The 13678-nt window shown below is 51.9% G+C and overlaps 1 protein-coding gene across 1 annotated transcript; it reads left to right on the top strand.

Annotated features, from left to right (window-relative positions):
• Positions 1-798: 798 nt before the first annotated feature.
• AHCY (adenosylhomocysteinase) lies at positions 799-13401 on the top strand. The gene is made up of 9 exons (XM_055090909.1): positions 799-922; positions 6311-6501; positions 7656-7731; positions 9407-9556; positions 10437-10549; positions 11023-11230; positions 11838-11925; positions 12026-12143; positions 12949-13401. Exons 1-9 carry the CDS (start codon positions 895-897, stop codon positions 13399-13401), a joined length of 1425 nt encoding a protein of 474 aa, XP_054946884.1. The 5' UTR covers positions 799-894.
• The last annotated feature ends 277 nt before the right edge of the window (positions 13402-13678 follow it).

Genomic DNA, 13678 nt, shown 5'->3' with positions numbered 1-13678 from the left:
CTGCGCGTCCGGAGCCTGTGCTCCGCAACGGGAGAGGCCACAATAGTGAGAGGCCCGCGTACTAAAAAAAAAAAAAAAAATTAAAAAAAAAAAAACAAACAAAACTCAGGATAGTGGGAGGAGGGTGGAAGGTCTAGGATGTGTTAGGAACTTGACATATTGCAACTTAGAATCTGTATGGTAGGTATCATTCTGCCCACTTTACTGAAGAAGAAACTGAGGTTTGGGGAAGTGAACTGGTTGGAATTTGTTTCACCCGGTTTTGACATCGGTTTCACTGGTTTAATGAATTGCCTGTGCTCCGCAACGGGAGAGGCCACAATAGTGAGAGGCCCGCGTAATAAAAAAAAAAAAAAAATTAAAAAAAAACAAACAAACAAAACTCAGGATAGTGGGAGGAGGGTGGAAGGTCTAGGATGTGTTAGGAACTTGACATATTGCAACTTAGAATCTGTATGGTAGGTATCATTCTGCCCACTTTACTGAAGAAGAAACTGAGGTTTGGGGAAGTGAACTGGTTGGAATTTGTTTCACCCGGTTTTGACATCGGTTTCACTGGTTTAATGAATTAAAGAAAGAACGGCCTCGAGTTAGTTCTCAGGCCTATCCCCGATCTCCCTTCGCTGCCCAGGGCGGGAGGTGGAAGGACCGCATGGGAAAAAAACTGCTCAGCAGGGACCAAAGTCCACTCCAGCCCCGCCCCCCTGCGTTTGCCCCGCCCCTACGGCTCAGCTCCAGCGGGACTCATGAATATGCAAGCAAGGGGAAGATATTTAAAGGCGCCGGCGCCACACGCAGGTCCTTACCCGGCGCCGCCAGCCCCGCTTCAGTCCCCAGCCTGCGGCTCGGCACCCTTCGCCCGTGTCCATCACTCCGTGCGGAAACGCCGCCGGCATGTCGGACAAGCTGCCTTACAAAGTCGGTGAGTTCCAGGACGTGCAGTCGGCCGCGTCTGCTCCGCCTCCGCTGGGGGCCTGTTGGGGCGGCTGCCGCGGAGCCGACCCGGGGCGCTCTGAAGGACCCCCTTGAATCGCCGGCACAGGGCGGTCTTGGCCGCGCGAGGCCGTCTGGGGGTTGGAGTTCTCCCGCTGCTGCGAGCGGGTCTTCGGAGGTGGCCGCGGACTATGCGTCCCGGCGTGCCCCGCGAGGCCGGTGCAGCAGCGAGGCCCGCGGAGCGGCGAACTGGCGGCGTGTTCCGCCACAGCCGCCTGGGGCAGGCGGGCAGCGCGCACCTGGCCATGGCCTAGGACCAGTGGCACCTGCCAGGACCTACACTAGGGGGCCTGGATCCTGCCTCCTGGGCCTGGACCGGCTCCTTGGCTAACTTGGTGGTCCCGGGCAAGTGCCCACCCTCTCTGGGCCTCCTACAGGGAAGGCGAGGGCACTGGGGCCCCGAAGGGCACGTGGGGAGAGGCCTGGAGACTCAGCCCGAGGCCGGGCTAGTCCACTTACCAGGGACTTTGGGCTTGTTACTCAACCTCTTGGGGTCACCCACCTGGCCAGAAGGTACAGTCATACAGAGACTCTCGAAGTAATTTTGGAGTGGTTAGAAAAATTCTTCCTGCTGTTCTATGGATTGAAGCTGATACACTGATAGTTGGCGTTTACTATGGAATGGGCATTGCCTTCTATGTTTATTATAGATTAATTCATTTTATTCTAATGGGTTTTTAGGGTAGGGACTATTACTTTCTCATTTTATGATGGGTTTACTGAAACCCAGGAAAAAAGGTAACTTGCTCACATTTTTACAGCTGGGAGGTGGTGGAGCAGGATATGAACCCAGGCTGTGCCCACCTTTTCACCACTGTATATAAGTGAACACATTTGGAATAACCCTAAAGACCTTTTAGCAAAAACCAGTTCAGCCTGGCTAGCAATTTTGAAAGTAAATTCAAGACAACATTCAACCTGGAGAAAAGTATCATTCATGGAGCCCTTGCTATGTATCTGAGGATTTACATTTACATTACAGAATGATCTTTAGAGGTGGACTTTATCTCATGATAAAGAGGAAGAAACTGAAGTCCTAACAGGAAGTGACTTGCAAAGACTGTGGAAAATAACAACCTATCAATAGTAGTTTATCAAGTAGCAGGCCAGAGTAGGTTATGGTCCCTATTGTGTGGATGAAACTGAAGCCCAGAAAGATTAAGTCAAGGTCCAGTGGCAGAACTGGAATGGGGACATGTTACACTGTGGAGAGTTGGATGGGTTAGGGTTGAGGGCTTTGGGTTGTGTGGCAGCAGATAAGGCTGCATTTGGAAGTGGAGGAGCTTGGCTAGGTAGGGTTGGAGGAAGGACGCCTCCATCAGGGAGGGCACAGTGTGCCCGACCTTGCCCATATGGCATCTTCTTTAATCCTCAGGGCTCATAGAAGGTTAGGGATGATTATTCCCACTTTACAGATGAAGAAACTGAGGCTCAGAGAGGGTTTTGCTATTATGCCTCTTAGCTTGTCCTGGGACAGGTGTTACTGCAACCTCTGCAAGTCCTCAGCTCTCCTGGGCACCAAAACCCCCAGAGCTTGAGTGCCAGACCCTCCTGTGCCCTTGGAGTTGAGGGACCCACGAAAACACCAGGGCTGACACAGCTGTCCTGAGGGCAGTGAAAGAGTTCTTTTTGGCTAGAGGGACAGGTGGTGGCAGAGGGGGTGAAGCTTAGGATAGGACAGGAACCATTGTCCACTACTGCTGTGCCCCTCCCAGGAGCCTCTGGCTCTAGCCCTCCCTGGCCACCAGTCCTGCCTCTGCCATTGACTGGCTGTGGAACCTGGGGCAAACCCTTCTCTGAGCCTTTCCTCATAGGTAAATGTTGGGAGTTGGACTAGGTTCAGATTTGTTTCTTTTTTGCTAAACCCTGTCTTGTGCCAGCCCCTTCCGTGGACCTTCTCTCATTCAGTCCTAACAACAGGTGTGGTTGGTAAACATTTGTGGACCCCTTCTCTGCCAGGCCCAGCTGGGCACTAGAGATACAAGGGTGACTCAAGGATGAGGGTGGGACAGACATGCATACGGATAATATAGTAATATTGTCTCCATTTTATAAGTGAGGAGATCTGCCCAATTCTCTGTCTCCATGGCCACCACCCCAGTCCTGGTCTCCCTCCTCACAGGTCTCCCCGGGTCTCTTGCTCCACAGATACATGCAGCAACCAAAGAGGGCTTTTCAGAAGACAAAAAGGTCTGGTCATGATACTACCCTTAAAACTCAACAGGAATAAAGTCCTCCTGATTCATCATCTTACTCCCTCTACTAGAGTCACCCTGGCACACTCTGTTCCTCCAGCAACAATATACCAAGTTCTTTCCTGTTTCCAGGTTTTTGTTGAAACCCCTGGTGTGTGCCAGGTACTGTATCAGGTGCTCGGGGAGGAGCCTTCCAGGGTAAGAGAGCTGCTTGGTTAAAGCCCTGAGGTGGGAATGAGTTTAGCTCACTTGGAGGTTCGTGTGGTTGAGCAACTAGAGAGGGGGAGAAGAGGGTGGAGAGATGGGGGAGAAGGGTGGGCAGTCACCTGGGTAGGACCCTAAAGCCATGTGATGAGTTAGGATTTTATTCATGGTTAAGGGGAAGCCATTGGATGTTGGCTTGTTTTTTACTTGAGCAGAAGAATGGAGGTGATATATTTGAAAATTGAAAAGTTTGTTTCTCTGACTTCTGTGGGGAGAATAGTACGTGGGAGCAGGGAGACCAGTGAGGAGGTGGCTTCAGTGATCCAAGGTGGTGAGATGCTGTTGGATTGCTTGTATTTGGGATGTTGAGCCAACAGTGTGCTGATGGGTTGAAAGGAGGTGCACGGGAGAAAGAGAAATCAAGAAATCGTAAGTTTTTGGCTGGAGCAGCTGGTCGAATGGTGGTTTCATTTCCTAAAATGGGAAGATTTGGGAAGTGACAAGTTTGGGGGTGAGGGCAAGGAGTCGCGAGGGCTCAAACTTGACACATAATTCAGTTGGGCATCCAAATTGTGATGCTGAATAGGCAGTTGGATTATATGAGTCTCAAGTTCAGGGGAGAAGATTGGGCTGGAAATGAATGTGTGGGAGACATTTCCATAGAAAAGGTATTTCAAGCCATAAAATGGGATGAGCTCATCTGGTAGGAGAGAAGAGGGAGATGATGAAGCCCTGAGGGCTTCCAAACTTTAGAGTCTGTAACAGGAAGAGGAGCCAGGAAGGTGGTAGGGAAGCCACAGAAAGACAGGCATAGAAGCCAAGCAAAGAAAGGGTTTCAGAAGGAGAGAGTACTTAGTGCTATTCGTGCTGCAGGGAGAAACATGAACATAGGTAATTGACCATTAGTTATGGGGATTAGGCCTTACAGAGACCTTGAGAAGAGCAGTTTTAGTGGAGTAGTGAAGTCATCAAGGAGGTAAAACGATATGGGATCAGGCCCCACAGAGCAGAGACAGCTCTGTCTATTGTAACAAAGGAATGCCTGGTCTGTAACTACATGTGAGGAGGACTAGTGGATTCCCTGGAGGAAGAGTGGCATAGTTCTGAATTCTTCTCCATGAATTGTGAAGTGAGGTCGTCAGTTGATGAGGAAAGGTTAGAAGTTTGGGGTGGAAAAGGTGGTAAATTTACTAAGAAGATGTAATAGGATTGCTGGAGTGTCCCCTGATATTTGTGGTCTTAATAAATGAAACCTTTGGTGTGGTCATCATTTTCCTCCTGCTGGGCTCAATGACTTGGGTGCAGTGGAGGGCTGGGTTTAACCAGGGTGGGAGTTTTGCTGAGGAGTTCTCAGAGAACAAGAGGGTAGAAGGGACAGTGGAATCTAAATTGTGGAAGATATTGAGAACATGAAGGGTGCAGTGAGGGACAGTGATAATCGGTAGGATAAATGGATTAAAGGTTCTGACCTGACCCGTAGCAGCTTTATTGGAGTTTGGGCTCTAGACAGAGAGTATTGGAAAGGTGGGACATGGCCAGAGTCGGTTGCTTGAAATCAAGATTTCCAAGGGAGAGTATCATGGGTGATGGCCTGCCAAAGTGGGCAGCGGTGGAGTAGGTGTGTGTTGAGGCACAGTGGGAGTAGTCCCTCCCATGGGGGGGTATATTTCATCTGTGAAGTTGTTTAGATGTACAGTAGGAAGCAGAGTGACTTAGTTGGTTTTATTATTTATTACTAAATTCTCAATAGTCCTTTCCCTCCCACCCACCACCCCTTTTGGGTGATTGGCAGGATCTAAGCTCCCCTAAAGATAAAAATCACGAGGAGTTCCAGGCCCCATCCTAGACCTACTTAATTTGATTCCCCAGGGGATATTTGTAAGCATGCCAGATGACCCTTATCAGGGAAGTTTGCAACACTGACCTAGGGACTGACCTTGAGAATGGGTTAGTGTGGCAGGGGAGGGAGGGTGAGATTATAAGGGAGAGGAGTAGTATTCATTGTACTATGCCATTTTATATAAGGGACTTGAGCGTCCAAAAATTTTGGTATCCACAGGCATTCCCGGAACCAATCCGCTGTAGAGACCAAGGGATGACTAATAACATCTAAGCCAGAGAATGTAGATTAGTGTCAAAGTCCCAATGATCATGCTAACTGAACCCAAAAATTCAGCAGTTAACCCACCAGTTACAGGCAGGGCGGGCCTGGGTAGGTCTCTATGTAGAACACACTTCCTGCAGGTAGGTTGGCTGCTGCTTGCTTGCAAAAGAAGGGAGACCTGAACTGCGCATGCCCAGTTTCTTCCTCCTAAGTTTACTAGTTAGACAAGTCACTCCACCTCCCCTGGGGCAGAGAGAGGCCCAGAGTGTTAGTTACACAGATGAGTTCCCTCCATGTGGAGAGAAACATTAGGACTGGAGAAGCATTTTTGTATCTTCAAGGAGATCAAGGAGCTGTGCCGAGTCCGAGGTGTTAGATTATATCATTTATGAGTGATGAGATCACCAAGAGTGATGACTAGGAATGTGGAGAGCTAGGAGCTAAAATCTTTAGGGAATGAGGACGTTGGTAGGTGGCAGCAGAAAGGGTAGCAGGAGGTATATATAGGCTGATAGCTATTTTTCAAGGGGGCACTTACCTGTGTTGTAATATTCATGGTCCTGTGTGCTTCTTTGATTAAATGTGTTCTCCCACAAGGCTGTAAGTAAGCTGTGGTTACTGGCAGGGACCACCATGTCTTTCTTTTTTGACTGCCCTGGCTCCATAAATCCCTGTTGCATGAGTGAGAGAGTGCAGTGACCAGATTACCCAGTCTAGTGCTTCGAGTCCGCAAGTGGATGAGTGCTGAGTGGCGGTGCTTTGTGGTTCGTGGGATGAGGTGGCTCACGAACTCCCATCCATCCTGCCCCTACAGCTGACATCGGCCTGGCCGCCTGGGGGCGCAAGGCCCTGGACCTCGCAGAGAATGAGATGCCGGGCCTGATGCGCATGCGGGAGATGTACTCGGCTTCCAAACCACTGAAGGGCGCCCGCATTGCCGGCTGCCTGCACATGACCGTGGAGACAGCTGTCCTCATTGAGACCCTCGTTGCCCTGGGTGCTGAGGTGAGGCCCGCAGCAGCAGTTCTTGTGCAGTGGGGAACTCCAGTCTTGTGCCCCCTCAGGCCCAGCAGGGGCTCCAGTTACAGCCTTGTCACAGTACCCCCCACCTCCATTTGTCATGACTGTTCTGCAGATTTTCTCTCGCTGGGAAGACGGTGTCTGACTTCCCTCAGTTAACATTCTCCTGACTGGGGAGCTCTGATAGGAAAAACTCAAGCCCGGCGTCCTACTGAGTCGTCCGAGGACTGGCTCTCCTACGCCTTCCTGGGGTCATGTGCCTGCCCTTGGCCAATCATGGCTGCTGGAAGGATGGCACGCTCTGATTGGTTCAGCCTGGGTTATGTGTACCAATGATTGCAGCTCTTCCAACTTCTCTGGGGGCAAGATGTTTCCCAAAGCAGGGGGCAGGGCAGAGCAGCAAAAGCTAGCTACAGAACACACCAGGGTTCAGTCCTTGCACCTCTTCTTTCTTTTCTACACTCACACTCTTGGCAATCTGATTTTATGGCTTTAAATACTGTCTAGATGGTGATGACTCCCAGTTATATGTACTAGCCTGGACTTCTCCCTGGAACTCCAGACTTGTATACCCAGCAGCTGATGGTATCACCTCCACTTGGAGATCTGATTGACATCTCAGTCTCAACATGTCCAAAGGAACTCATGATTTCCTTCTCTTCTTGGAGGCTTCCCCGTGTAGGCAGATGCAGACTTCAGCCTTACAGGCCCTCTCAGTTCAAGAACCTGGGGTCGTCCCTGACTCCTCTTGCTCTCTTACTCCAACAACGAACCCTGCAGCAAATCCTGTCAGCTCGGCCCTCAAAGTACACGCATCATCACCTCCACTGCTAGAGGTGCATTTCTTGTCTGAACTCTAACAACAGCTTCTGCCCTTGTCTCCTTGCTTCTGTGCGGAGCCTTTTCCCTTCCACACAGCAGAGCCATGTTTTAACATAATTTGGGTCTTGTCAGTGCTCTGGCTCCCATCCACTCCCATCCACTGGTTGCCATTTGCAACCCAGCCTGAGGTTGCAGAACTGGCTGCATGTAGATCCCGAGCCTCTCGGCCCTAGCTCCAGGGCTTTTTCTTATCCCTGTCCAGTGACCTTGGTCTTCTGAACTGTCTGTGACCAGTCCTGTTTTGCTGGCTCTTTCAGGTGCGGTGGTCCAGCTGCAATATCTTCTCCACCCAGGACCATGCAGCAGCTGCCATTGCCAAGGCTGGCATTCCAGGTGAGGCCAGCTTGCTGCTGGGGGATGCAGGAATGCATGAAGTGGCTCTGCTTTTCCCTGTTTGCTTCACTGACTTTTACTGCTACAGACTTCCCTGCGGTAGAGGAGAGGAGTCATGGCCACAGAATCCTAGCCTAGTGACCCATTGGAAAGAACTGTTTTGTCCAACTGTCATCTAAAATCCTATTGAAGGCACTTACTTGCCCAGTTCAAGTCATGTGATCAGGAAGGGTGGGATCTAATGATTGGGAACCACATGATGTCGAAGAGGGGAAATTCTTTAAAGTAATGATGTGGGTCTGTTTCCGAAAGAATCAGGGAGGGATACTGGGCAGAAAAAAAGTCCCAGAGGTCCATTGCATAGTATCTGATGGTCTAGGGCGCTGGGGAAATACCAGGACCAAAGAGGAAAGACTTTCTCACAAGCTGCTGGGGAAATAGGCACAAGTCTGCCTGGGCTTGAGGAGGGCAGTGGTTAGCTCTGATGATGATGAAATAGAACATTCACAGTTCCTTTGAACCAGCCACAGGTGGAGGGTGAGGAGTGGGGGAGGACCTCTCCAGAGACTGACCAAGGCTGGATCGGTCTGTCCCCAACTCCTCAGCCTAGTTTGGGCTCCATGGCCCTTTTCTGGGAAAGGTTTTGTTTTTAATACCATTGTCTGCCCCAGTTTGGGGGAGGAGAAGCTGGCCCTGCTTTGGCGGGTGTCCTTTGCTCATAGGAGGTTCATGGGAGCCCCACACCTGTGTCTCAGTTGTACCATATGATGCGAGGAGCCTGGGCTGGCAGTCAGGAGCCCTGGGTTCTTTTTTTTTGGCTGCGCCGTGCGGCTTGCGAGATCTTAATTCCCTGACCAGGGATCAAACCTGGGCCCCTAGCAGTGGAAGTGCAGAGTCCTAACCACTGGTCTGCCCTCGAATTCCCAGGAGCCCTGGGTTCTGATGCCTGCTCAGGAATGCCATGCTGAGTGATCTGGGCACATCTTAGCCCCTCTCTGGGCATCTGTAAGTGATGATGATGGTAATGGCTGCCTCACAGGGTTTCTGTGAGGAAAAATGAGATGGGACGTGAAGCAGTTAGAGTAATGTCTGGCACAGAGAAAGTGCTCCATACATGGTAGCTGCTGTTAGTAGTTTTTGGCCAGACTTTGCCTAGGATAACCTACCACAGAGACTGCTGGCCCATCAAGTCCTTTCAGTGCATAATGAATCTTGGATCTTGTCTCGCTTGGGTCCACCTGAGTGTGGCTTCCTGCCCCTGTGCACCTCCATCCTAGCAGTAGGCATTGTGGGTAGGAGCCCTGGTCACTGGGTTGGGGGCCCAGACAGAAGAGGTAGGAAAGGAAATAATTATTTCCAGATACCTATATATGGGGGGGGGGGTCTGTACTTGGCCTCTGTCTCATAATCCATACTATTATAGATGAGGAAACTGAGGCTCAGAGAGGTGCAGTGATTTTCCCAAAGTCACACAGCTGGTGAGTGCAGAACCAGGATTTGCATTCAGATTTCTCTGGCTCCAAGTTGTGTTCTTAACATTGCTGAGTCCTCAGAGGTGCTAGAGGTGGCAGGGGATGGGAATTAGGAAGGAGTTAGTATTGGCTCTATCCAGGTGGGTCCCTGGAGCAAGTGCCAGTGGGGAGGGCCAGGCCCTGATGTGCCACTCACTCTCCAGTGTATGCCTGGAAGGGTGAAACGGACGAGGAATATCTGTGGTGCATTGAGCAGACGCTGTACTTCAAGGACGGGCCCCTCAACATGATTCTGGACGATGGTGGTGACCTCACCAACCTCATCCACACCAAGTACCCACAGCTCCTGTTGGGTGAGTAGGACGGGTGGGTGGGCTGGGTGCTAGTGGTTTAAACGGGGCCTGCTTGCCCACATGAAAGCAGCAGGCCTGGCAGGACTCCCAGTGCCTCGAGCAGCAGATTCTATGGAAGATGGGAGAACAGCAGGCTCCTGTAGGCGTGCTGGGGCCCAGCTTCGGGGCTGGGTGGCTAGGGGAGGCCTGGCTGAGATGATGGCCCAAGGGCAAGCCAAGGCCAGGGCTGAGAACAGCTGGGAAGATGTCAGCTTTGTTAAAAGCGGTGGGGAGGAAAGTAGGGGTAGTGAGTGCAAAGGCCCTGAGGCAGGAAAGGATAGACCATTCTTGAAACAGAAAGTTAGCCAGCATGACAGCTTCCTTCACTGGGGAGAATTTCAGGTTGTGGCTGGAGCTTTAGTGAAGATCAGATGTGTAAAGACTTAGTAGAATAGACTGAGAAGAGAGTTTGGCTTGATCCTGAGAGTAAAGGGAAGTAATTGGATGGTACTGAAAAGACTTCCCTGCAAATGTACATGTTAAAAATGGCTGCTGTGTAGAGGATGAGTTGTGGCTGGGACAGGCAAGCGATGACGGTGGCAGGGGCTAGGGCATGACAGTGCAAGTGGAGAGTTCGGGAGTTGTTGGGAGGTAGAATCGTTAGGCCTGGTGATGGTAGTGGCTCCTTCCTCATGCTGGCCTAGGTGATTAGGTGGACTGTGGTGTCCGTTACAGAGATAGGAACCCAGAAGGAGGAGCGGCTTTAGGAGGCAAAGATGAGGAATTTGGGTGAGTTCAGTTGTGGGCTCTCTGAGGCTCTTGGAGTTTCATCTCAGAGGCCACCCTGTCCCTTGGGCCACTCCTTCCTGGCCTGAAATTCATCCCCTCCTCTCTTGTTCAGGCATCCGAGGCATCTCCGAAGAGACCACAACGGGGGTCCACAACCTGTACAAGATGATGGCCAGCGGGATCCTGAAGGTGCCTGCCATCAACGTCAACGACTCTGTCACCAAGGTGAGCCTGTGGGGCAGTGATGGCTCCAGCTGTTGGTTCCCAGAGCAGCTCAGGAGTAGGCCCTGCAGAAGGTCCCCTGGGAAGGCTGCAGGCTAGGGGCTTAGCCCTCATTTGAGGGGGGAAAGGGGTTGTAGACTTAGGGTAATGAGGCAAAGCATCAAAGGCAGTAAAGAGGCAAAGAACTGTGCAGTGAGCTTCAGAGCTGGGCATCAAGAGGTTTAACGTGAAGCAGATTCTTTGACCGGGCAGTCTCTCATAGTTGATCCACAGGAAGCCTTCTGGACTGGCAGAGAAAGGCCAGGGGGAAAATCGTGGGACTGAGCAGGGCAAGGGGCACATGAGCACATTAGCTGGTGGGGAGAAGTCCTAGGAGGTGATCAGCCCAAGGCCCACCAGGCTGAGATGTTGAGAGCGGGTCTGAGGCCCCAGGGCCTTGCCTGCCCCCGTAGCCGCCTTGCCCCCTCTCCTTTCAGAGCAAGTTTGACAACCTCTATGGCTGCCGGGAGTCCCTCATAGATGGCATCAAGCGGGCCACGGACGTGATGATTGCGGGCAAGGTGGCGGTGGTAGCGGGCTATGGCGACGTGGGCAAGGGCTGTGCCCAGGCCCTGAGGGGCTTCGGGGCCCGCGTCATCATCACGGAGATCGACCCCATCAATGCGCTTCAGGCTGCCATGGAGGGTATGATAGGGTGAAGGCTGGTTGTCAGCCACTGGGGCCAGAGGGGGGGCAAGGCCACCCTGGGTGACGCACAGACACTGTCTCTACACAGGCTATGAGGTGACCATCATGGATGAGGCCTGTCAGGAGGGCAACATCTTTGTCACCACCACGGGCTGTATCGACATCATCCTCGGCCAGCACTTTGAGCAGATGAAGGATGACGCCATTGTGTGTAACATTGGACACTTTGACGTGGAGATTGACATCAAGTGGCTGAATGAGAACACTGTGGAGGTGAACATCAAGCCCCAGGTGGACTGCTACTTGTTGAAGAACGGGCACCGCATCATCATTCTGGCCGAGAGCCAGCTGGTCAACCTGGGCTGTGCCATGGGCCACCCCAGCTTTGTGATGAGCAACTCCTTCACCAACCTGGTGCTGGCACAGATTGCGCTGTGGACCCACCCAGACAAGTATCCCGTCGGGGTCCACTTCCTGCCCAAGAAGCTGGATGAAGCAGTGGCTGAAGCCCACCTGGGCAAGTTGAATGTGAAGCTGACCAAGCTGACTGAGAAGCAGGCCCAGTACTTGGGCATGTACTCGCACAGACACTGTCTCTACACAGGCTATGAGGTGACCATCATGGATGAGGCCTGTCAGGAGGGCAACATCTTTGTCACCACCACGGGCTGTATTGACATCATCCTCGGCCGGTAGGCGCCAGGCGGGGGGTCTCAGGGAGTGAAGGAGGGGGCAGGCTTGCGGCTGCTCTTGGTCCCTGACAGTCTGTCACAGGCTGGGGCTCCTTCACAGGCACTTTGAACAGATGAAAGATGACGCCATTGTGTGTAACATCGGACACTTTGACGTGGAGATTGACGTCAAATGGCTGAACGAGAACGCTGTGGAGAAGGTGAACATCAAGCCCCAGGTGAGAAGCCCCAGCCCTGCCAGCAGGCTTGGTGGATGGAGCGCCGAGGGCGGCATGCACGTGGGCTGGCCTTCAAGGCAGTCAGATGACGAGGCTCTGGCAACCTGGGCTGTGGGATGGGTGGGGGAGGGGCTGGTTTCAGGGCTGCGTAAATTGGAATCTTGGAGTGAGGCCAAGGCATCCCCAGTTTTAAAGGTCCCAAGATAGTTCTGATGTGCAGCCAAGGTTGAGTACCACTGCATTCACCTTGTTACTATAGGCATGGTGATTGAGAACGTGGGATCTGTCCTCAGACTGTCCAGGCTCATGTTGCAGCCACTTTGTAATGTGTGGCTCTGGACAAAGAACTTAGCCTTTTCAACTTCAGTTTCTTTATCTGTGGAATGGGGTAATAGCAGTATTTAATTTATAGGGTTGTTAGTAGGATTAAATGTGATAATTTTATATATATATTATATATATATGTATATATGGTTATATGTATGTTCTTAGCCCAGGGCACGTGCCAGTAATAATAACATTAGCTAATACGTAGTACTTAAACTACGTGCCTTGTACATGTCAGCTCTTTAAATTCTCACAGCCGACCTATGAGGTCTGCTGCTCAGAGTTGCATAACATATACTGGCTCTTATTAATTGTGTGTGCCAGGCCCTGTGCTGGGGGTTGTTCTGGGGCAGTCCAGGCCGTTTGTGGGCCCTGCTGGAGGTCGGGAGGCCTGCTGGACAGGAGGGTAGGATGAGGGTAGGGGCGGACGCTGGGAACGGTGCCCACCAGCTCTTACCGCTGTGCTGCCCACTTGTAGGTGGACCGCTACTTGTTGAAGAACGGGCGCCGCATCATCATTCTGGCCGAGGGCCGGCTGGTCAACCTGGGCTGCGCCATGGGCCACCCTAGCTTCGTGATGAGCAACTCCTTCACCAACCAGGTGCTGGCGCAGATTGAGCTGTGGACCCACCCAGACAAGTATCCCGTCGGGGTCCACTTCCTGCCCAAGAAGGTGGGTTCCTACCTCCACCCCTGGCCAAGGGTCATGTGTCCAGCCCTGGGCTCTCCATGCAGGCCTTGCCAGAGTTCATACAGTACTCGCCTCTCTACTCTCTTGAAGATCTTCACAGGGTCCTCCGCAGGGCAAAAATCATTCTCTCCATTTAGCAGAGGAGGAAATTGGGGCCCAAAGCAGGGAATAACTCCCAGAGTGGCAGGGCCTGGTGGTGAGAAGAGCATGGGCTTTGGAGTGAGACACACCCAGGTTTGAATCTCACCCTTACCACTTAGAGGCTGTGTAACTGTGCCTCCATTTCCTTATCTGTAAAACGGAGGTGATAGTACCTCCTTAAGGATTGTGAGGATTTCCTTAGATCACAGGTCACAAACCCACATGCTCACAGGGATTGGGCAGGTAAATGGGCTGGGTGGGAACTGACCAAAGAGCACGTGCCCCAGTTGAAGAGGTTGGCTGCCTGTTATCAACCTGGACCCACTGGACCAGGGCTCCTGACGTTTCAAAGGAAGCCAGATATCAGTATATTTGT

This window comes from Physeter macrocephalus, chromosome 14 (assembly GCF_002837175.3).
Source record: "Physeter macrocephalus isolate SW-GA chromosome 14, ASM283717v5, whole genome shotgun sequence".
In the NCBI taxonomy this organism is placed as follows: domain Eukaryota; kingdom Metazoa; phylum Chordata; class Mammalia; order Artiodactyla; family Physeteridae; genus Physeter; species Physeter macrocephalus.
Note: the sequence above shows the minus strand (reverse complement) of the source record. Positions and strands in the feature narration are given on the sequence as shown.

Excerpts from the sequence above, each read along its gene's own strand:
- AHCY (XM_055090909.1), top strand. The coding sequence starts at position 895 with ATGTCGGACAAGCTGCCTTACAAAGTCG. Across the intron at positions 923-6,310 it reads CAAGCTGCCTTACAAAGTCG|CTGACATCGGCCTGGCCGCC; the intron begins GTGAGTTCCAGG and ends CTGCCCCTACAG. Across the intron at positions 9,557-10,436 it reads GTACCCACAGCTCCTGTTGG|GCATCCGAGGCATCTCCGAA; the intron begins GTGAGTAGGACG and ends TCTCTTGTTCAG.